The sequence below is a fragment of the Thermobia domestica genome, chromosome 5 (genome assembly GCF_964235325.1).
Source record: "Thermobia domestica chromosome 5, izTheDome1.hap1.1, whole genome shotgun sequence".
Lineage (NCBI taxonomy): Eukaryota > Metazoa > Arthropoda > Insecta > Zygentoma > Lepismatidae > Thermobia > Thermobia domestica.
In genome coordinates this window covers 266844199-266869238 of record NC_137458.1, presented here as the reverse complement: position 1 = coordinate 266869238, position 25040 = coordinate 266844199, and the positions used below count along the sequence as shown (strand labels likewise).

General features: G+C 36.6%; 1 protein-coding gene across 1 annotated transcript in view; it reads right to left on the bottom strand.

Annotated features, from left to right (window-relative positions):
* Positions 1–25040, bottom strand: part of LOC145686585 (uncharacterized) — a 104429-nt gene that overhangs the window by 1699 nt on the left and 77690 nt on the right. Inside the window, exons 4-5 of the mRNA XM_081760032.1 lie at positions 20473–20642; positions 15978–16143 (exon numbers count right to left, since the gene is read on the bottom strand). Of these exons, the coding sequence (XP_081616158.1) occupies positions 15978–16143; positions 20473–20642 (336 nt within the window). The remainder of the gene's footprint in view (positions 1–15977; positions 16144–20472; positions 20643–25040) is intronic.

Below are 25040 nucleotides of genomic sequence, written 5' to 3'. Positions count from 1 at the left end.
AAATAAGACCAATTAGAGAAAATTATATGGGTAAAACTAGACTCTCAATTGTTTAAAGAAAATAAAACAAAAATATTTGCCTATTCATTCGTTGGTATTACTATAGGCTACACAAAATTTACAATCTTTGTGAAAAGAAAAAAAATCTGATAGTTCTCAGAACTCATATGCCTTAAGTAATAGTTGAATTTTTTAAAATCAAACTGGCAGCATGGAAATAGCAATTCGAATTGCAGCAAGTATAATAATTTTTAAAAAAATAATGCGACTTTTTCCGTTCAGCCACATGAATACCCCTCTACGTTTCGACAGTCGTGGTTTTACAAAAAATAACTTCAGTTTTAGTGTAGTAAGTAGCTTAATCACAACACGCATACGTCAGTGTTAAATAGTGATGTACCTCTTGAGACCCATGGCACCATTATTATATAGACGATCCCTAATTGGCTAGTCTCTGACGTCACCATTAAAAGATTCTTCTAAATCTCGAAAGAATACCGACCCAGTGACAAAATATTAAGTAAATATCGACCTAGCAGTGATTTTTAACTTTCAATCAGGATAATTTTGTCGAAACGAAGTTTGTCCGTGAAAATGACTGATCTTTAGAAAATTAAATTTTAAAAAGAATTTACGAAAGTAAAATTTTGAAATTTCTTAAGATTTCCTGTTTCGATATTCCCCACAAAGAACTGCATGGGGAACTAAAATGGCAATATACGGCCTTAAATAATAACCCAATATTTATGGGGAAATGCACAAAAATAGGATATTAATAATACATACGTAAATGATATAACACACTAAAACTAAGTATTATCCTAAACCTGAAAACAATAAATTTGCAAGGTTGTCTACAAAATAATCTACACAACATATTTGTTCATTTTAAATAAACTAACCTTTTAAGGCAAATCCTATATATTGAGGCCAATACTCGCGGATCATGATACGTTTGACATATGTATAATGTATCGGATATGTATAGCTTATTCCACTCTTATCAAATACCAGCAAGTCAAGCGTGGATCCTATATGACATGAGAACGCTGGATGTTTCCGCTTATCTGCAAGTTCACATATAACCATAGGACCGTCACTGTGTCCAAGATACAAACCACTTCCATCATTCAGTATCACTACTCTGCAGTCACCTTGCCATTGCAGTCCCTCTTAACCATCGGAAATAATATTGGCATTGAAAGTTATAAAGAGTGAAAGGAAAGGAGGATGGAAGATCAATCTTCAATAATCGATTGTTTAGTATTCGGGGAAACTAAACTGGACAATATAACTAATTCAGTGACAGAATTTGAATCTTATCGAAGATGAAATTCTAACTTATATTTCCTCTCGAGACGATCTCGACTCCTCTTCGAAACAACGCATACGAGATTTACTTATTAAGAATATAATCTCTTTTCTGAGTACCCCGAAGAGTTAGAACACCCCTGTGCAGAATCGAATTGATGGATGAATTGCCTATTGTCGGTCCATATTATCCTATCGCACAGTCCATGCAGGCAGCATTCGAAGAACTCCAGAAATGAATTATTTTAAGGATCGCTAAAGAACAACCTTCTTACCTCAACCCGATCCACTGTGTGAAGAAAACTTCTGGTGGGGTATGTCCACTCCTGAATTTGGGACATCCTCAATTGTGTTGCTAAAGCACGCTATTTCAGTAATTTCGATTGCTCGTCAGTCTTACGGAATAGGACTTCATCCTTCTTCGTATAACTGTACCAGCTTTGTTTATTTAGGCAGACAATATGTAATGACTGTTCTTCCTATGGGAATTAAGAGTGCTCCATCTATTTTCCAAAATATGATGTATAGTTTTTTTCCAAAATTCTACAAAATCGTATGTAACAGTCTATCTAGATGACGTTCTCGTCTCTAGTATCACTTTAGATCAATATTTTGAACATTTGGAACGTGTTTTCGAAATTTTTAGATCGGCTAATTTTTCTTTAAACTTTAGGAAATGTAATTTCCTGCAGAAAGAGATCCACTTCTTAGGACATGTCATAAATGGCCAGGAAGTTAAGACAGACCCGCTTCACAACGAAAGAATGTTTTCCTATTCCAAAATCCAAGAAACTGGTTAGACAATTTCTAGGTTTAATTGGTTGGAGACGTAAGTTCATAGCTAACTTTGCTGGTCTAACAGCTCCATTTTCGATCTTCTTAAAAAGGATAACAAATTCCAGATGACACCCGAATTGTTAGAACTTTTCTTCAAATTAAGAGAAATCATTAGTCAACCTCCAGCTTTCGGCCAACCCGATTTTTCTCTTCCTTATCACATTTATTCGGATGCTTGTGCAGAGAATTTAGCAGGTTATTTATGTCAATATCTTTCTCCGGAAACAGACCCGGTGGTAATAGCTTATGCTAGTCGTCGTGTTAGACCACATGAATTATTGTTGTCAATCTTCCAAATTGAACTCTTAGCTGTTTTGTTCCTTTGCGAACATTTTTCTCAATATATCTTGGATCGAAGTAAGTATATTCATTGTGATAACGCTGGCGTTATGCATGCATTCACAATGAAGAACTTGGATCCTCGTACCACCCGTATTTTATTGAAATTGCAACGGTTCGACTTAATTTTCGAACACTTATCAGGCCAGTCCAATCAAATTGCTGATATACTTAGTCGAAATCCTCCGGAGGTGACTAAGGAACAAGAGCTACGGTTTGTAAATTTTCTTACAGTACAGGATTCTTCAGCCCTTGACTTTGACGAAATTAAGAAAAAGCAACGTACCGATCCCCTTCGTGTTAAACTTCAGTCCTCTTTGGATAACGTTTGTAAATCTAATTATTATATTTTTGTTTATCAGGATCTCCTTTATACTAAAAATCGTAGAACTAATCAGTGGCTGTCAGTTATCCCTCAGGAACGTACGACAAAAGTTATCGATTTAGTTCATTCTAAGGGACATTTCGGAGTGAGGAAATGTTCGTCGTTTTGTCGATCGTTTTACTGGAAAGGGTTAAAACTTAGTATAAAACAATATATACGAAATTGTTTAACATGTGCGGAAACAAAATTCGCGAATCGCATCATTGCTAAGGATGACTGGTATAGAGGTAAGAATGCCACATGAACGGTTAGGAGTGGACATTGTGCGGAAATTACCAGGAAGTCATGCTTTCTACTATATTCTTTCCATAATAGATATTCTCGTTACGTCTGTTTCTTTCCACTTAAAACGGCCCATGCGGAGATAATAGCAGTGTTGGAAAGGAGATATTTCTATCTGTTTCCCTAGCCCAGAGTTTCTTTTTAAACTTTTTAAAGGAAATTGTAATTATAATAGTATCAAACATACTCTTACTTCCAGCTACAGCCCAAATGCGGATGACCTGACAGAACGAAGCCATAAACAACTCAATCGTATCATTTAGACTGGAGTGTCACGAGAAGCAAACGCAATGGAGTCAAGTACTAAAGCTGGCACAGGACCTTTTAAACTATTCCCTTTGTAGTTGTATCAGCTGTACCCCTGCTGAACTGTTCCTATCGTATTCAGCGGCGATAGTTTTTAAGAAATCATTTCCGTGGCCCTCAAATTTAAATAATTTGTATATTAGAGACAAATATATTGAAATTCACCCGAATGTGACCTCAAAGGTTGAAAGGAAAAGAATAAAGAAAAGAATAAGTTTTTCTTTTCTTTTTCATCCTTATTGTATGTCAGCAGGCCAAGGAATTTTACCAGCCCCTTTCTATTTAAGTGATGTAATAAAAGCTTAAAATCAATCAGAAATTTAATACTAAATTGTGCCAAAGCTTAATTTGGGGCAACACAATAATTTATTATTATTTATAAGTCAAGCCGATATGATTGGAATTGTATTTTGTTTTATGTAACTCGAAATCTTCAAAATTTTAAGAATGTACTTGCGCTAAGAATCGGATTAACTAAACAGAGTTCATATTATACAAAGCTAACTCTAACCGTAACAAAATAATTCTTTGGAAATTTAAGAGGTGCATTAAAAATTGTTCTGTTGTGTGGAAATTGTTGTGAAAACTAAGACTGGTGAAAATAAAATTGGAATTGAGAACTAAAATTAAGACGAAATTTTAAACCTATTTTTAAAATTTTTTACCACTTTCAATGTGTTCTTCAGTCTTTTTCCTCCCCGTGCGGAAAGGGGAGCTCTGTCGTAGTTTTTTTCTTGTGACAATAAATTTTAGTTTGTCCTTTATTAAGTAATAGTCATTGCATTATGAGATCAGAATATCCCTTAGTTATAAGTTGGACCAATAATATTTGGCAAGTGCTATTTAGCATGAAAGAGATAAACATGAAGTCTACTATTAAGTTACAGTGCTTCTCGCAGTGGTATCAACAGGAGAAAGATCCTGATTCATCTAAATTTTTTTGTTTTTATTCTTCATTATTGCAGATGCCATTTTATTTTCTTTCATTTTTATGTATTTTTTTTCGTTGCTCAAATACAATTAAAGTTATGGTTGGATAGCCTGGAGTACCTTCAGTACACAGGAGTGTATCCAACCTAGGCCAAATTTTGAGGAAAGGAAGAAAGTAAATTGGCTGTTACAGAAGACAAGGGCGCCGATCCTGGGGCCAGGGGGCCCGGATCCCGAAAGCTCATATGGGCCTCCTCATTGTATTTGTGAATATACAATGTTTGGTATAATTTGAATGCAATTTGTCTTAAAATCCTCATATATGTGCCGTCTACATCTGAATGCCCCCCCAAATTTACAGAGAAATCGGCGCCCTTGACAGAAGACACCGACTTCCTTATTCTTATGGTTTCTCTTTCTGGTGGCCAAACCGTTCGAATGTTAATACCTGGGAAGAAAAACGCGGACAAGATCTACTGCAGTGACAAACTAAATGTTGGGCTTGGGAATCTCTTTCTCGTACTTCTCTTCTTCCACGCTGCAACAAGCTCTGACAACTTCCGCGTCCTTTAGGAAAAGAAGTCAGATGTTTCAAAAAGCTTAAAGGGAACGAAATTTTGGGTGAAAAGGTGTCAATATTTGACAAACCAAACGCCACTCATGAAGAAATCACTGCGGCAGGAGAGGCTTTTCTTCTTGTTTTGTATTTGGTCTAGGAATTAATTCGTGCGGGTGGACAAGAGATGGCGCAACGAACGGAGCGTCCCACAGTTCCGTGTATCCACACATGTGTTGCAAACCCCTGCCATCGCGTATCGTTCGTAGTATAGGGCAGTGGATTAAAGCGTCAACAACACCAGTTTGTAGTTAAGTGAACATGGCGCAATTTGTGCCTGATAAAGTGTTTTTGCGGGGTGTCCTGCTGCATTACATGCAGAAAAGTGCGACTGAAAGTCATCGTATTTTGGTGGAAGTGTATGGTGACCATGCTCTAGCTGAGCGAACGTGTCAGAAGTGGTTTGCACGGTTTAGAAGTGGTGATTTCGGCTTGGCAGACCAAGAGCGAGCTGGACAGCCAAAAAAATTTCAAGACGAAGAATTGACAGCATTGCTCGAGCAGGATTCGTGTCAAACGCAGGAACAACTTGCAGCAGCATTAGGCGTTGATCAAACAACAGTCTCCAAACGCTTGAAAGCCATGGGAATGATTCAAAAGATGTCACATTGGGTTCCACATGAATTGAAAGACAGAGACGTTGAAAGACGAAAAACCATTTGCGAATTGCTGCTTCAACGACAGAGCAGAAAGGGGTTTCTGCATCGAATTATTACGGGTGATGAGAAGTGGATCCATTACGAGAACCCTAAACGAAAAAAGGCCTGGGTGAAACCAGGTGAACCAGGTCCATCACAACCAAAACGAGATATTCACTGTGCAAAGGTTATGCTGTGCATATGGTGGGATATGAAAGGTGTGGTGTACTATGAGCTGCTGCAACCGGGTGAAACTATGAATGGAGAACGTTATCGACGACAATTAATGGGTTTGAAGCAAGCTCTGGCCAGAACACGACCAGAATGGGAGAACAGACATGATAAACTTATTGTTCAACATGATAACGCTCGCCCACATGTCGCAAAACCGGTCAAAACCTATTTAGAAAATGTCGGATGGGAAGTTTTACCCCACCCGCCGTATTCACCAGACGTTGCTCCTTCGGACTACTACTTGTTCGATTGCATGAACAACGATTTGATTGGACAGCGGTTTACTTCTTCAGAAGATATCGAAACATGGGTCTCTGACTGGATCGCTTCTAAGGATGAGGACTTCTTTCGCCACGGAATCCGTACATTGCCTGACAGATGGGCGAAAGTGGTGGCTAGCGATGGACAATATTTTTCTTAAGGTATTTATGTATTTTGTGTTTGTACTACAGCTTCAATGTGTGCGTACCAACCGCACGAATTAATTCCTAGACCAAATATGAATGATATTAATGGAACTGAACCAAACAAGGCATCTACTGTATATGCGCAAAGTGGCAAAGCTATTTCTGAAATCAACATTTGATTTGGCGATTCTTCCACCTACCTCCTCCGCAAGAAAACAGCATTTGTATCGAGTTTATTAACAGGTCAGGCTCATATTGAAATTAGTTTACTTTTCTTCTCTTTTTCTGGAAACAAACAAAAATTTTAACTCATTTTCTTTCTTTGGACCACATGTTTCCAGTTCGAATCGAATTGTTTTGTGCCTTTTATATTTGTGGTCGGGGCGAGGTGAGCCGTCTTGACTCTGCAAGGTCCATTGGTTAGATCTCACAATAACAATAGTACTCTACAAATACAATCATGGAGATTATACTGCTCTATCAGTTCTCCCATATTTTTATTCAAATTAAATTCATATTCACACAATATTCTGCAATGAGCTCTTGTATAGTTTTTCGTTTTTATATCATATGTAAACACATAGTTGCTAGTTTATTTGTGTATTTATCTGCTAGGTTCAAAACTGGTGGAAGGGTGCGCATTTACCTCCAACAAAATGGGGATGGTTTCTGAAGAACGGCTTTACAAACCCGTCCCCAGCGAGCTAGATGCAGCACCGGACAATGTCTTACATATCATCTGCAATTGTAAATCTGGATGCGAGGAGATTAAAGGTGCGTGAGAAGTAGTTTATAGCGAGAAAACACTGCACCGGCCACGGATGCCAGAACCGAGCACATTCTGACGACGCTGAGGACAATAAAACAGTAGACACTACAGTGTAACATGCAAAATATTTTCGACAATGTTAAAGAATAACAATAATTGTGAATGTTCTGATTTCTATAACAAAAAAATTTGTACAATCAGTGTGTTTTCGGCGCTCATGGTGTGACTCATTTAAGACATTACTATTATATAGTTTCAGCAAACACCGTTTCGGTCAGTATTTCCAAATTGCGTATTTACTTCTAATTATTCTGCTGTAAAGATGTTTACTAAAATTTCAATTTTTTTTTACCACACTATCATAGCATATAATTCAACTAAAGTGGTCAAGAAGCACTAAATTATAGTTTTTGTTTGATGTCAGTGGCGTATACTGGTTTGAAGACATGGGCTGCCACTGACCGTGTATATTATTATTATTATTATTATTATTATTAAAGTATAATAATAATAATAATATACAAAATATGCATAACAATAAGAAGTGGGTGGTGTCTTTTGTTTGAATTTTTGCTTTGAGACCATTAATGTTTTCCACCGTAAATTAAATTTCATCATACATTTGCGCAGTTAACTTCTCGTGGATTGCATTCGTAAAATGTTATTTTTTGCTGTCACTTCCCTCAAGAGTCGCCTGTGTTACTATAGTGCGTCCAATAAAAGAACGTCTCTGACAGCTTGCAGTGACATTGCCACTACTCGCGTGTCAAGGTTTTTTTCGGTGCAACTGTAGTGGCAATTTAATTAATGGTATAAGACAGAGTGATCGTGGTTGGTAACACTGGTATCAAAGTAGGGGCTGCAATGTCCCACCGCATGTGGTAAGTAACGTCAGAGACCATCTCTTGTTGGCCGTGCTATAACGTTGTTTGTCATTCCGTACCAGTCTTCGCAAAAATTCTAAGTATAGCAACGCAACGTAAAAATGCAGACAGTCATGATTATTGCTTTTTAAATCGCAGTTTGTTAACGTCAACGGTTACGGAATTTGCTCGGTTATCCTATACAACAATTTTTGTTTATCAATTTTGCATCACGAAATATGTATAGTGATTTTGCTATTTGGTATTAAATCCAGTAGTGTATTGATTTTAGCCTTACAAAAAACTTTCTATAATCAATTTACTTTGTAAAAAAATAAAAATTGATAGTTTTCTTCGTAGTATTTCATTTTCCCGCTAGATATTATTCACAGAGCTCACCAGAGTAATAGAAGTCAACACATTTTCTAATCTACAATACTGTTTGCGGGCCTCATTCCGTAACGGTTGGAACAAAATCGGCGGATTCAAGTCAGTGCAAATAACACAATAAGTAATTATAACTTCAATGCCAAGAATAGCAAAGTAAAACAAATTTTGCATTGCGTTCACGCAAGGCGCTACGAAATGGTGCCCCGAAATTGTTACAGCCGCAAAATAGCTGCTATGTCATTGTTCTTAACTTCGATTTTTTCGCTCCTCCTACGGAAACCGATCTATAGAGAGGAAACCTTGGTTACCAATCAAGATCGCTAGCACACTGTTACGGAGGATCCTACATGGAAACGCGAGCAGTTACACGTTTCTCTCTGCTGGCAGTAGACAGCGCAGCGATATCTCAGGGGTTGTCAGATCTTCAGTGTCTACGAAAACGAGAGGGATTGTTCTAAGTGTAAAGGGCTGCGTTATTAAGTATTCACGTTTGCGAAAATACAAAGTAGTACTATGAAAAGAAGATAATAAAATGTAAGGACATCATTTTAAATTAATTTATACGTGTTATATTAACTTTATTGATGTTGCAGGGCTACCGCCGGTAGCCTTGGTTGCCCATAAAATAAGCCACTGTTTGAAGTTAACCTTACAGTTATGTAATCTCGCCTAAAATATTAATTTAAAATGAGAATATTGTTATCGGACTCCACTTTCAAAGCTATACCCCAAAACACTAATAACAAAGATGATGTCAGGTTTCAAAATGGCGGCTTTTCACCAAAATAGATGCTTTGGCATTTTCAGTGTGTTAATTTGAACACTTTCCACGATATTTCCACCACTTTTCAACGTGTTTTTCGACATATCTGGATCAAAGCCTAATTTATAATCCCTTAGAAGCGACAGCCATATTAGAAATGATTGCCATATTGAATGACGCAAATATTGGAGCGGCGAGGACTTTTGGGGATGTTGGTTAGGGTGTTGCCCACCAAGTTACGAAAATTCACTAATTTTGTGTATGTTTCACTTCACTTTTTACCCCTACAAACTGGTCTTTAACCCCTACAACGTCACAATAAATTTAATAAGAGATTACGGCCTGCTGCACATAAAATTAAATATCTCCGTTATTTTTAGAGACAGCAACGTAACTGGGCTCGTTTGAAAGATCTTGAAACGACAAATCACGATTGTTTGAAGATAATCTCAGAAAACAGATCAGGAAAGGACATTATTTTCACTTTGAAGTCCTCCATTTGAAATCAGTGCCAAGGTAAGAGAAGTAACTTCTGTAAGTAACAATTTACAATTTGTTTTCTGTAAAATGAAGCCAAAACGAAGTTCTTATCTAGAAATGCAGAGTAGATATAACGTTTTAGAGTTTAAGGGATGAATTTGGTCGGTGGCCATATTGATGACGTCATATCTAGGTTTCCCCAAGCTGGATGTTTTGCACTGAGTGGGTTGATTAGAATAACATTCATAACATCACCAATTTTTCAGCTTATTTATCGAAATATTCGGGTTAAAGCCTAATTTTCCTGGACTGTTAACTCAAACGAAAAATATCAATCAGCAGATGAAATTGAACAAATATAGAATAACATAAGAAGTATATATAATGCATCCCGAATAGATAGATAGCAGGGGCGCATTAAATTCTGTCCTTTGGTGAAAATAAAATGTTACCATGAGACAAAATTTTCAATCAATCCTTTATATTATAGTCGGTGTTATCATATTGACAGCATATTTATATAAAATCCTTTGTTTTTCTCTATATGTCTGTATACTTTCAGATTCTAATGTGTTACCAGATTTTTACGAGTTAATGTTTCTAATACACAATTTCTCAATAGCTTTAGTACAACATAGGGCCCAACGTATCATAGTAGATATTTATCTGTTTCACTCTTCCAAGCACACGATACATGACAAGTCATCATTACTAGGTCTATTGGGTTTAATGCTACACCTCGGTCTTTAGCTTCAGCCGTTTTTTCTTCAGATAATACAGGATTCTGTATTGATAATATTCTATCAGCTAGATCCAGAGGGTATAATCCCACAGGCAAATTATACGATCTCAAAATTATCTATCGATGAATATAAGATCATTTCCGCTGGTATTTGTCGTTATCGTGTTTACAGAATGGCTCAACAAATCCTGGATCCATTTTAATCGTTTACTCTATTTCGTTTGTTTATCTGAACAATAAGTTCTATTTACTTCATTTAGATCCTTATGTTTTCTCTCCACTAATCCGTTTCCTCACGGAGACGTCGGATCGTTTCTTATATTACACTGATTACCGTATTTCTTTGAGATATTCGACATGAACTGAGGTCCTTGATCAGTGACAACTTTATTCTCATAAGAAATAATATGAAAATAATTTTATCTAAAGCATCTATAATTTCAGAGGTGTTGGCCTTCCTCAAAATATAGAAGCATACAAACTTTGACTATATATATACTACAGATAATAGTAGTGATATCCATTTCTAGGTAACAATGATCCCTCTAAATATTTTATCGTGTTTGAAATGGGCATCAAATGACAAGTGCCTTGTACTAATTTTCTATTGGTATGTTTGGTTTTCGCACATTCAAGACAATTCCGTATACAGTTAATCATATCCCGCTTTAGTTTTCGCCAGTGAAACATCGGACGACAAAATCTCAAACACTTTATTTGGTCAAAGTGTCCTGCTGATGTATCTTCTTTACCAAATCTGCTGCCATACTGCTGGGAATAACTAAAAACCTACTCCCTTTTGTAACGTTTTTTATAAACATTATTTTGACTTTTAATAGAAGAGTTTGGGTTTTTCAGTAATTTTCTGATTGGACTCTAATAATAAGAATCATTTTGCTCTATTTTGATTTTTTCATACTCAAATAATGTAGGATCACATGTAAAATCAAAATCTCCATAATATTAAAAAGTGTCACGTATCGAGTAATTTCTGTTTTATTCGTATTGGGGGCTTTCTCGTTTCCTTGAAGCTTTGGTGGACATCTGATGCTGGCGCCTGCAGGAGTATTACAAAATGGCGAACCGACGGATTTGTTGTCATGGTAGCAGCAGATTGACATAATAAAGGTAATGATGTTGGGGAATATAAAAGGAAATATGTGCTATATCTAATCCTAAATAAAGTTTCCTGGAAATTTCATTTATTCCTGGAAATTTCATTTATTCCTGGAAATATTTGAAATTTTTATATCCATTTGAAGTTTTCTTTTGAATTTAGAAATTAATGGGGACATAAGAAGAGAAGGAAGATCTCTTCCAATCAAATATTGAAAATGGAAAAATAAATGGCAGAAAGTGATAGTAGTGTGAGTGTATTCTGTGTGTTGCGATGACGCAAATATCAGACAGTGGAACAAAGTAAAAGCGGAGAAAGAAAAGTAATAAGATGTGATGACTGTGGGTCGTTGAATGATTTTAGATATTCAACCTTAATTAGGACGAATATGATTATTGAAGTAAGGCAAAGGTCAGATGGATTTGTGAACCATATAAATTAAAACAAAATCAGAATGAGGAGAATATGGTGGAAATTTAGTAACAGAACCAGAAGTAAACAATCTTGCAAAGAAAACAAGAAGCGATAGTGAAGAGAAGGGCAAAAATCAAAGGAAGAAAACAAGAAGCGGAGGCGAGAAAAGAAAGGAAGCGACACTGAAGAGAAGGCGAAAACAGAAGGGAAGAAAAGCAATAGTGACAAAAAGCACAAAAAGAAGTCAAAACGTGATAATAAGGACCAAAAAAGCATAACAGAGAGAAGAAAAAGTAACAATATAGAAACTAATAGCAAGAAATCAAAATCCGATCTTGAAGACAAAATTGAATAGGCACGAGAAGGAAAGAAGTTGAAAAGCTATATTGAGGGTGAAAAGAAGAGAATGAAGATAGCAATATAGAAGCTAAAAAGATGAAAACAAATTCTGATATTGAAGATGAAAAATCAAGAGAAGAGAAAAGGAAGAAGGCTGTGGTGAAAAAGTTGGAAGATAGGAGAGATGGGAACCAGAAAATAAAGCGAGACGATAAAAAAATTTAAAGGTGATATTTTAAAGGCAAGCGGAAGAGACAAGAAAAGTTTAGAGATTAATAATAAAAGTGATGATCAATTGCGAAAAGCTTAAAAGATATGAAAAGGAAGTCTACAAAAGAGACTAATGAAAATCCACAATAGGAAACATGAAATCCCGTTTGTCTTATTCGGGAAGAGACAACTGACGAATATGAGACGATAGAGAAAGGTGTCAATGAGATTGATTTTAATGAGATGACCCCGAATGAGATTTTGTGGCTTATGTTCAAACAATGTGCAGTTTCGGAAAGAACTGAGAAAGGATATGAGTCTTAGTTCCTTTCAATTTTCTTGCTACTGGCATAACAGGATGGATGAATTCAGATAGGAGATTAGCGATTTCAAGACGGAAGTTAAAAGGATGTCAATGATAAACTGGAGAAGATGAAAGTAGAAATCCAAGAAGTGAAAAGAAGAAAGGAAGGAGATAATTGATGAAATTAAATCCACAATAGAGTCGGTGATTAGACAGCAGGATGGTATGAATACTGAAATCCACACTGAAATCGGACCAGGCGAAAAGGAAGAAATATATAGAACCCACGTGAAGTTACTAATGTTTGGAGGAGAAATGGACAGACGAGTTAAAACTGAAGGAAGGAATTCAGTCTCTTCGAATAGATGGTAACAACAGACACAATGACAATAAACTTGGAGGAAGTAAAGCAAAAGACATACTGCCAAGTGTTGCTAGTGTTACCAAAAGTTAATACAAATTCAGTTATTACGACAGTAAGCCAATCACAGTCCTAACCCATGTAAGTGATGAAATCTGCACTAAAAGATAATAAAATAGGAACAAATTTACGAATTATAAGTGGAGTCACAGAAGGACAAGGTGGGCCGCTTAAACATCATATGACAAGAATTTCGGAGGATGCAACAAAAGGAACAGCCAGCGGCACAACCGATGGTTCAACTTCCCATTATGTTCGAACTAGATGACAGCGATCAGGAAATTTAAGGACAACTAATAAATTTCAGCCCCTTTCTACATTTTCCAAAATTTGATGAGCAAAATGCTGCTGTCGAAACTTTTCTAGAAAAGCTCACAAGGACTTTGAACTTGTTGCGGTTATCTGAAAAAAAAAACAAATTGGTTGTTGCGTCTCTGTCTAATTAGATCGGCTGAGGCATGGTTTAGGAGTATCCAGGATAAATTGAAAACATGCGGATTTTGTGCGACGCTTTGAAAGACAATATCTGTCTCAGCGAGCAGAGCTGGCCCAGAAACAGGAATTACAACTCATTCGGTATGATAGAAGTAAATATCAGTATCAGATTTTGCGGCCACAGTGTAAGAAGTATTGTGGACGAAGAACTCAGACGATCTTGAATAGCATTATTTCTAATGATGCGAAGATCTTACGTGGTGCACCCAGTAAAAACGTGGATGATTTGCTCCTGCGCTTAGCGGAAATACAGGACTACAGTAATAATGATTATTAAAGAGGCACTGTCGAAAGACGAGAAAACAATCGTAAGATGTATCAGCGGCCGCAAGTAAATTATGTAAAGAAGTCTAACACATGCTTCTGTTCAGACCGAAGTAACTGGTACTCAGATCTCACTGTCTACACCGAGGCTTCTTGTTACGGATGCACCAAATAGAAACAGGAGCTACGACAAGAGGAGTAATATGCCCTGGCCGAGGAGACGATGGAAATCCCCTAGTTATGAACCCCCGCCGCCCTGGTACCAAAATAATCCATATTGGTGGAGAAATAATGAAATGCGAGAAATTACAGCTAAATCGATAGGAAGGTTTGCGAAAACGCCTACATCAATGGAACCCCTCAGCGTTGGCTAAGATTGATGCTGTTGAGAGAGAATTCGGGTGCGCTACATCAAATATAGACCCTCTCAATAAGTATAGGCCAACTTTGTCATCAAAATTAGACACTGATTTATACTATATGGTATTCTTTATTATAGAAGACGATGAAGAGAAAAGGTCATCAATGATGAAGTTTATTCTTACCCATCACCTACTGTTCAAGGTAGTATAGAGGAATTCCCCTTACTTGTATTTTAGATTCTGGGGCGAAAGTAAATTTATCTGGCAATATCTGGAAACAAATAGTAAATAATTTTCCTTCAGCTAAACTATGCCCACAATCAACAGTGAAATTAGGAACTTACACTGATAAGAACAATGTACAGGTTAAAGACCGTCAATTATTAACGATCAATATACTGTATGTGGACATCTCTGAAACTTTTAGTTATTGTAAACAATATGCAGCCGGATTTGCTTCTGGGCAAAATTCCATTTTAAATAGTACTAAATGTCCTATAGATAGTGGAAAGCGCGAAGTTAAGCTGACAGATAATGTTGGGAAAGAATTAACAATGGGTACCTCAAAATCAGGATTTTTACATTTCTCTCTTCTGTGAATTTAGTTGAATATATCAAAGAGCCAACAATAACAAAAGAGTATGCTTAGGTTCCTAATATAGAAGCCAATGTTATTGTGGAGGAACGAAGGATTATGATGAACAACAGGCAGGATCTAGCAGAGAAACAAAGAAAATTTATTTGATCTGTTGGTGAAACACCATCACATGTTTACGGTGTGTCCTAGAAGGATAAAAATATAGCATTACCAGATGTAACTTAGTACAACAGAGTACCTGTAGTTGGAATGCTATATAATATTCCTCAAGCCATGCGTAAAGAATTTGAGAAAGCACTAGGAGAGTGAATACAACATTGAATAGCAGTAGAAAAGTCATAATCATATCGCAATTCTATGCGCTGCGTAAGAAAGTCGTGTTGTGGAGTCCGTCCTGTTTTAGATCTAAGGGGGTTAAGTGAAAAGTTATTTCTCCGAGAGCGCAGGTGAAGCCCATCTTTGAAATTCTATCTTGATCATCAGGAGCGCAATATTTTTGTTCCTTCGACTGTACCTTCGGATACTACGGTTTGGCTGTTCACCCGGCATCTTATGAGTGTACCAGCTTCATTCATCTTCGTAGACAATTTTGTATGTTTGTTGTCAATGGGCTTACGTTCTTCACCAGCTATGTGATATGTTGATCCTGAGCAAAAATCTCAATGGACACAACCACCAAACACTAACCGTTTGGCCATCACAGGGCCACTTTTTGAAAACACCCGAGTATAATGTTATTTTGAATTTCGGTGAAAATGAATGAAACTATGGCATGTTGTAGATTAGTTGGCAGAGCATTTGTTCCTATTCGGGAGGTTCAGTCCGGGTCAACCATTTTGTCTATGGTTTTCCGGGGTTTGCCTTTGTCCCTCCGAGTGTGACTTTCTCATGATCAAAATACAACATATCAGGGCTTGTCTTTTCAACCGATTCCAAAATATCATTATCTTTGCTTGTTTTCAAAAATGTGGCCAAACGATTAGTGATCGGTGGTTGCGCCCATTGAGACTTTCTCAGAATAACAAGATCTACAACATATGGTTTCAAGCAATTCCACCGAAATCCAATTTCCATAAGGATTGTGCGGGGTCCTTTCTTAGGTTTGGCCAGATCTATTCGCAGATACACTATTTTCCGAATGAGTATAAACAAAAGATTTACCTGTGTGTAAGAAAAGATGATTCCTAAGATTAGTTTGTTTGCTGAATCCTCTACTGCATATGGAACATCTGTAAGGCCATGACCCGCTGTGTACATACATATGAGACTTCAGGTCTCCAGGAGTAGGAAATGATTTATGGCACAAAGAACATTTGTGAGGTTTCTCCTGGAAAAATAAAATACTCAAAAATTATAACATCATTTCTATAGTAAATACATGAATAAATCTACGTATGTGTTTACAGCATTGCCGAAATTTCCTTAGTGCAATACAAATTAAAACTGCTGCAGAGCAGGAGGTTTAGATTTGGGCCAGAGTTTAACTAATAATAATAGTAAATAAGTGAAAGAAGTTGCTTGCAGAGTTTACGTGGGGTAACTAAATATCATACGTGCTTCTCTTATTAGACATGCTAAGGGCAAAACGTATCGCAATTATTGGACACAAGATATCACATGAAATATATATATATATATATATATATATATATATATATATATATATATATATATATATATATATATATATATATATATATATATATACAAAAAGATCAATTGATTTAATATTTCGTCATGCCAGACAGGGCCTTGTATTAGTGCTTCAAACATAAATAGAAAGTGAAGTATACTATTGTATACAAAGATTATTTAGTGAATCACAACTTCGCAACATTGAAAGCTATGTTTCCATAACCAGCATAATTGTTAGAGACATGATATTACATAAAGACATAATTTCAAATTGTGTCGAATTTGAGTTACTTCTTTACCTTCATTACCTTACATTAAGAGAATGCAAACACTATATGAAAGTGATGAAAATTGGAATCGCGTTGTCGAAAGAACTCATATGGAATGTATCCTTGGGTAGGACGGTATCATTGAAGAACAGCCTTTCAGAAGCATCTCATTCTTTTTTTGAGTTAGAGAAGACCTGGATACGTTTAAAGTGGATTTCACAGTCGTGACCTATAAAACCTTTCAATGGATGGTCCTAACAAATTTATCAGCTTTAATCCTTACTAAAGAACTCTTTTTAAACTGGGCTGCAGCTGTTTCAACTTAAATCATGTATTAACGTGTTATTCACCATGTTTGTAAATCAACAATAGAGGCACACCAATGGACTTTGCAAATCAGCCCAGTTGGACTTTGGAAATTTAATTTAGAGTTGTGTATAAATTATTCAAGATAGTGCAGGGGAGAGTAGGTTAAGTACTCTGAAGTAAGAGTTGCTTCCTCTTCCATTGTACCACATAATCGCTAGCAGTAATGTGACCGGTAAGCGTCAATACAGGATCCACAGAAAACCAGGAAACGGCAGTCCACACCATCAGACGTTTTACGGTTGGAGAGAAAGACTGCGAATCATACCTTCTTTGGTCGTCCGCCACTTGAGCATGGCCCGTAATTTAAAACAAGATAAACGATTACTAATCCTACCATATCATTCATTCCAACTCAACAACAGTAGTTGAGTAGTCGCGAATGATCTCGCCTTTAGTGCGAGCGGTCTCGGGTTCGATTCCCGTTGGGACATAGTACAAAAGGTTTTTCAGGCCAGTTATACTGAGTGGATTTCCTCATTCACAGCAGGCAAATGCTGGAATGGTACATTACATATAAGAATGTTGGGCACCTTTGTCTTTCGACCCCTTTATTTATATGGAAAAGTATTATTAACCCCTTTAGGATCCTGGCATTTTGGGCTATTTTTTAGATTTTCAGTCAAGCAGCTACTAATCGTCACTATTTATCCTAGGATCATGGTCCATACCTCGTTCTCTTCAGAATAGAGCTGGCTTTCAAATGGTATAACTTGCATGCCCATACCATATACCAGAAGCGGGAAAAAATGTCAAAGTGAAAATTTCGGAGGGAATTTTTTTCTCGAACTTTGGCCCCCCCTGGACCCCCCCCTGTGTGATCGTAGCCATCTAAACAAAATCTGATAAATAGTACTTGGTATACTGAATGTGCCAAACTTTAAGTTTCTATCTTGAATAGTAAGGGCGAGAGAATTTGTACTAAAAATTCCCACAATGCCCCAAATTACCATAAAACACTATGATCTCAGGGAAAAAATTCCTGAGACATCCCTAATTACCCTAGGACTATAATTCGCCAATCATTCTCTTCAGAATAGAACTGTCTTTCAGGCGATACCATTCACATGTCTCCATCATGTATCTAAGGCGGGAAGTTCCTGAAAAAGGGTTTTTTGGGGGCAAAATTTCCCTTTTTTCAACTTTTGCCCCTCTGGACCCCCCTGTTTTTACGCAGAAATCGGAAAAAACTTTTGGTAAATACTACTCGGTGGACTGAATGTTTGTGCAAAATTTCAATCTTCTACGTGAAAAAATAGGCCCGCCAGAAAAAATTTCCCTACCATGCCCCAGTTTTACCCTATACAGAAGTATATTTGGATAAAAATTCACTGAGACGGCCCTAATTACCCTAGAATAATAATTCGACCGTCGTTCTCTTCAGAATGGAACTGCCTTTCAGATAGTATGACTCACGTGGATTCAGATAGTATGTAAGGCGGAAAAATTACGAAAAACGGGATTTTGGGGGTAAAAAATCCCTTTTTTTTACCCCTTTGCCCCTCTGGTTCCCCCCTGTTTTAGCACTATCATCGGAACAAAAAATCTGGTAAATACTACTCGGTGGACTGAATGTTTGTGCAAAATTTCAATCTTCTACGTAGAAAAATAAGCCCGCCAAAAATATTGAACATAGGCTTAGAAAATGAGAAAATAAATTTTTGACTTATGACGTCACCTCCTATGTCTGGACGCAGGACGGTCTGAGACCATACGTAATGTCTTCTACAAGGCCTCTGGACTTGGAAAACAAAAAAACCCGGACGAAAAAGCTCAAATAGAAGAGAAATAACGCAATGTACCATGAAAAACGCGTATGGTACAAATTGTACCATAGGATCCCAAAAGGGTTAAGGCGTTTGATTTGAGAGGCTCAAGAACTACTTGATGGATCAAGGGTCAAAAGTTAGAAATTATGTTCGTTGATAAAATTGATCCATCCATCGGAAGTAGTAGAAACGAACCATTTCCGGATTTAACGTTAGTCACTGTATATCAAAAATGGTAATAGCTAGCAAGAAGCAATTTTCTGTAATCGAAGAACTCTCCATCCTTAAATCCACTACAACTTCTGGTTCCAATATTGATTTATGCAGAGCAAGAATGATAAGTGATAGAGATAAACGTTTCTTTAATCGATTTAGCGTTCTAAGAATAGGTATATCATATCCCTGAAAGTAGCAGAAACCAACCACTTCCGGTTTTAATGTTGATCGGAGAAGAGTAAAAAGCGTAATGGAGAGAAGCAGTATTTTTTTAAATCAAGCGTTCCAAGAATATATTCCATTTCAATTGTACTCTCTGTATTAAAACCGGAAGTGTAAGAAATCTGGTACCACTTCCGGTTTCAATATTAATCGAGAAAACATGGTGTCATACAAACCGAATTCCTACACGTGGTGTACACGTGACATAGGTATTTGTTTTTTCTTTTAAATGAATTGGGATTTTAGTGATTGAATTTATGATTTCTTCAAATCTATTTAAATTTCCCTTGCTTAGTCAAAATTAAATTCTGAGTAATTTAATATTTATAAATCAAATTCAAGTAATATTAAAATTCATATACGATGCAAATACATTTTTGTAAAGCTAGAGTCATTTAACAAGATATGAAGTTTTTAATAAAAAATCAGTAAAATTAAACCATTATAATACGTGACTTCGGCACGGTAGATTCAAGTTCGACTTCTGGTAGGAGCACGTGTGTTTCTGATACCAATTATCCTCTTGGTTCATGTCTCAAATAACCTCGGTGCTAAACAGAACGCTGAACTCCAAATAAACCGAACCCTGTACAGTTTAAGAAAAAAAGAATGGACCTACTTCATACAAATCAATGGGCTAAACAACAACAACAACAACAACAACAACAACAACAACAAAGTGGAATAGGCATTCAATATCCTTCGCCTGGTAGACTTAATACCTTTGAAACTGTGTGCTAGAACTTTATAATTTAATAAGGTTCGATAAAGCTACTTGTAAAATAGCAATACGAACATAAATAGGTTCGGTTTACTTTATGTTACAAATAGTAAGTTTTTGATATGCTTCCTTTTAATGAAACACATAAAAAAAAAAAAAAAGTATTCTCATTTCACCCAAACTTCGTAGAGAGATTGACAATAATTTATGCGGCATTCATGAAATTGAAGTTCTGCCATTGATTTCTTTAGCAATTTTGAGCCAACAAACTGTGATAAAATATCTAATATTGAGCATGTATTTTCTCAAACTTCGTGTACTATGGAGCAATTCACTGCTTTTTCAGTTCTCGAGGATTGTGTTGCCATGACTGTAATATCATTTACAGCACGTAAATTATTATATGGAATGCAACAAACGAAATTTTAGTCAATTATTTTAAGTAAGTATAAACTTACCTTATTGTGTGTCATTCGATGGTAGTAGAGGTTAGAACTAGCGGTAAATCTCTTTCCACATACTTGACACTGATGAGGTTTCTCCCCACTGTGGATTCTTCTGTGGGTATTCAGAGAACTTGAAGTGGAGAATCCTTTCGCACATACCTCGCATACATGCGGTTTTTCACCTAGAAAATAAAATAAAATAAACATAACATTAACTCAATTTTTATCTGTGAAAAATCCTCTTCGATGTTTGGAAATTCTCTCTCAACTAGATTCGGTTTCCATCCTTTATTTCTTTTCTCTAATGGCATCTTGACACGAGTTATATATCCCCTAATCGCGTTATACGTGGGTAGTCACAAAAGTAACCAACCTAACACGAAAACAAAGTTAGGGGGAAAAAATCTTTATTTCTCAACATGATATCCTTTTAGCTCGATACACTTTTCCCAGCGATATTCAATACGTTCGATATCCTGAGAAACGTCGAGCTTCTCAAAATAGGCATTAACCGCAGACTCGACATCTTCAGTGTTAGCAAATATTTTACCACCGAGCCATTTTTTTCCAAGTTTGGAAAGAGAAAACAATCCAAGAGGGCTAAATCTAGCGAATAGGATGCGTGAGGAACCAATTCGAACTTTAACCCATTGATTTTGGCCATCGTGATAACGGGTGTGTGAATTGGTGCATTGTCTTCTTCAAATAACCTTTTTCACCAAATGCGTCCGTTTGCTCTTTATTTCATCACTCAAACGCTGTAATAAATGTATAAAATACTCGCTGTTGTAAGCAATGAAAATTATGCCAGACGCATTCAAAAAAAAAAAAAAAAAAAACGTGACCTTGCCAGCAGATGCCAGTCTAATATTTGATATGTTTACAATTTCACTGAGAGCGTCCACTATTCATGGCTGGCAAAAAACACTAATTGAAACTACCAGCACCATCTATACATCAGATCGGGTATTTCTAGGACTATCCTCGTATACTGTTGCTCTTGATACCCTAACAAACTGACAGTCTTCAGTACATTTGCTGTAAGCAACTATATGCCTCCAATTTGCCTTTTCTGAAAATTAGACACACTTCCGACTGTGGATCACCAAAGGCTCGCCTATTCTACAGAGTGATCACGAAGTCTCATTACCTCCTATCGCATGTCCTTGTAATTATCTCTCTCTCTCTCTCTCTCTCTCTCTCTCTCTCTCTCTCTCTATATATATATATATATATATATATATATATATATAGATAGATAGATAGATAGATAGATAGATAGATAGATAGATAGATAGATAAGGCGATCATTGTATTATTATCTTTACGTTAATTAAAATCAGTTTACCTAATTGAATGTGAAGCTTTTCTAAGCATTTTCTCGAAATAAAACCTTTGGAAAAAATCAGATTTTCAATTCCTTGTAATTTGTACCTGTTTATTCAAAAGAAAACATCGTATCATGATCATAGTAGACCTATTATTGTTTTATTCAAATTTCAGGGGCAGAATGAACCTCTAGGAGGGAGTCCATATTCAACATTTTCATGCCAACCTGTATCTTTTAAAATGGCAGAATTACCCTCAATACATCTGGATAAAACACTGATAGTGTCAACAGTAAGATACTTTGAATGTCCATTGCCACATCCATTTCACTTACGTTGTGACTGTTGTAGAAAGCTCTAAAAATTTTAATGCATAATATTGTAGCATCCTCAGTCTGTAACATTGGATAGTAAATGTGATATTATAAGTTTTCATTGATCATATAGACTTAAAGTGTGTAATAATCTGACTTAGTACCATTTGAAAAACATAAAACTTCATACTGGGCTAGTAACAGTGTTAATCTAGTGGTATCACATAATATGTCAAACGATTTTCCCCTGCCCATACTTCCACCGTATAAAATTTCAGCTTTTTGTATGTATTTCTTTAAACGTTATACAATGGCGTTTCAATGTTAGCCCTTACGCCTCAGTCCGTACAGCAGCATGTACACTCATGTCCAAAATTATTGTCGCATGTTTATAAATATGTTGTAGGAATACTGTATAATTTGATAACGAATTCGCCCGGTATTTCTTATAATGTTAGTATTTGTATAATCGGCAAAGACATGTACGTGGAAAATTTCATGCCAAAAGAGCAGTAAATAAGAACAACAAAACGAAAATAAAACTTTCTTGTCCATTTAGCAATACTTTGTTTTACTCATTCTAATTTTCGTATTTATAATTCTTTTCCTATGAAATTTACCACAAATATATATTTCCCGATTATACAGATAGTATCAGTATTAAAAGTGCCCTGCAACATCATTTTCAAATTATATTCTTACAAGAAGACAGTTATAGATATGCGACAATCATTTTGGACATGAGTGTACCTATACTCTTCTTAGCACCGCTTTGGCTCAAAGTATTGTTTATACTGAAGATATTTTCTCAAAAGATCAACTTATTTGATTATTCAATGAGGTACTAGGCGTGACATAGTGTTAAACAGTTTATTTTTTAAAAATCCATTTATACCTATTTCTCCTTAAGAGCCTGCCTTACTAAAAATAATACGAAATTTACCATTTTTCTTTTGCTTGTTTATTCATCAGTGAAAGGAGATAATGAAATGCAAGTTACCGCAATCCTAGATAATGCTATTCTACAACAGAAAATATGAACCTGAAGAATGTTCAGTGTTGCCATCCGTAGAAATTACAGTGTTGCCAGAAAAACAATTTCCCTAAAATCTAAGTTAAGGCAGTGAGTAGAGGAACAAACTCAACTGCATTTGGCTACTTATCATATTGTTTGGGTTTCCTGTGAACTACTTTTTAAATAATAGTTGTATTTAGTTTGTAATAAACAAAATAATTTTAACATACAGTTATTAAAATTAAATAATAATGTTAATTAAAAAACAGTTCACAAGAAACCAAACCAACATGATACGTAATCAAATGCAGTTGAGTTTATTTCTCTACTCGCTGCCTTAACTTAGATTTTAGGGAAATTGTTTTTCCGGCAACACTGTAATTTCTACGGATGGCAACACTGAACACTCTTCAGGTTCATATTTTCTGTTGTAGAATAGCATTATCTATGATTGTGGTGACTTGCATTTCATTATCTCCTTTCACTGACGAATAAACAAGCAAAAGAAAAATGGTAAATTTCATATTATTTTTAGTAAGGCAGGCTAGAGACCTGCACGGGCCGAATTTTTCGGCCCGAGCGCAATCCAGCCCGAACGTACCTAGGCCCGGCCCAGCCCGGGCCCGAAAAGATTTGGAGATTTTCGGCCCGAACCCGGCCCGGCCCGATAAGTTTTTTAAAATTCTTGGCCCAAGCCCGGCCCGGGCCCGATAAATTTTAAAAGTTTTTGGCCCGACCCCGGCCCGATAAATTTAAAAAAAAATAGCTCGAGCCCCAATCTTTCTCAAAATTTAGTACTAAATTTGACCTAACCTCAGAAACATTTTCTAAACTCTGGTTCACAACCTGACGCTTGCCTCCCGAATGGTACCACTGCCTCCTAGAACTTTGCCTGTTATCGAGAGAACAAAAACTCCATTCCCTGTAACAAAAATCTAACTTAATTGATTGTTAGCATAAAGTGAAGATGGCAATATTGTTTAGCGACAGGCAAAACATTCCCACCCCTTCTTGTTATATTTTGAGTTCAGTGAAAGTCAAGGTCAGAGCTCAATTAGCCGCGTAATGCCTGCAATCCTCTATAGTGAAAGTGGAGCCGCTAAGCGACACAAACTGTAAATAGCTATTGCCTTCTTTGTAACATTTTTCACGGACACACTTCTTCAACGTTTGGCTTTATACCTTATCGTTTAACGAAAGTAAATAATTATTAAAGAATTGCAATTGATCGGCCCCAGCCCGGCCCGACCTGAAGAGAAATCAGTGTCGGCCAGCCCAAGCCCGGCCCGGCCCAAAGAAAGAACAGTGTCGGCCCGCCCAAGCCCGGCCCGACCCAAAGAAATTACAGAGTCGGCCCGCCCAAGTCCGGCCCGTGCAGGTCTCTAAGGCAGGCTCTTAAATGGTTAACGTGATAATGACAACGAGATGAGGAGAAGCTCGAATCATTCATTCGATAGATAGCAAAACACGACAGATTCCAGCATTCTTAAATGCGAGTAGACCTTCATCAGAATAGGCAGCATGTAAATCAAACCCAGAACGTAGCAATTATGACACGAGGAGCCATGTTGCTCAGATTCTCAAACTCCAACATAACCCAACAGGAAAGAGAATTGAAACTAGAAGAATAATAGTTTCTTGTGTGTTACAGTGTTCGGCAACGATTAAATAAAAGCATATCTTCTTTTTTTTTCTATGCATATACTCGTATCTGTAACGACTGCAAATATTGCATCTTTTCGGCAAAGAGCTTTTAATCTTTCATGTTTTAATTATCTTCTTGGATGTCCCGCCGTCGCGTAATTACCTCCGCTGATAGTATCACCACCACCCAACCCAGTGGATGACTCAGCAAAACGTTGAGTGAGATCCCTCTGTCACACGACCAGATTTTTAACCTTGAAACCTTTTGTATTCAATAAA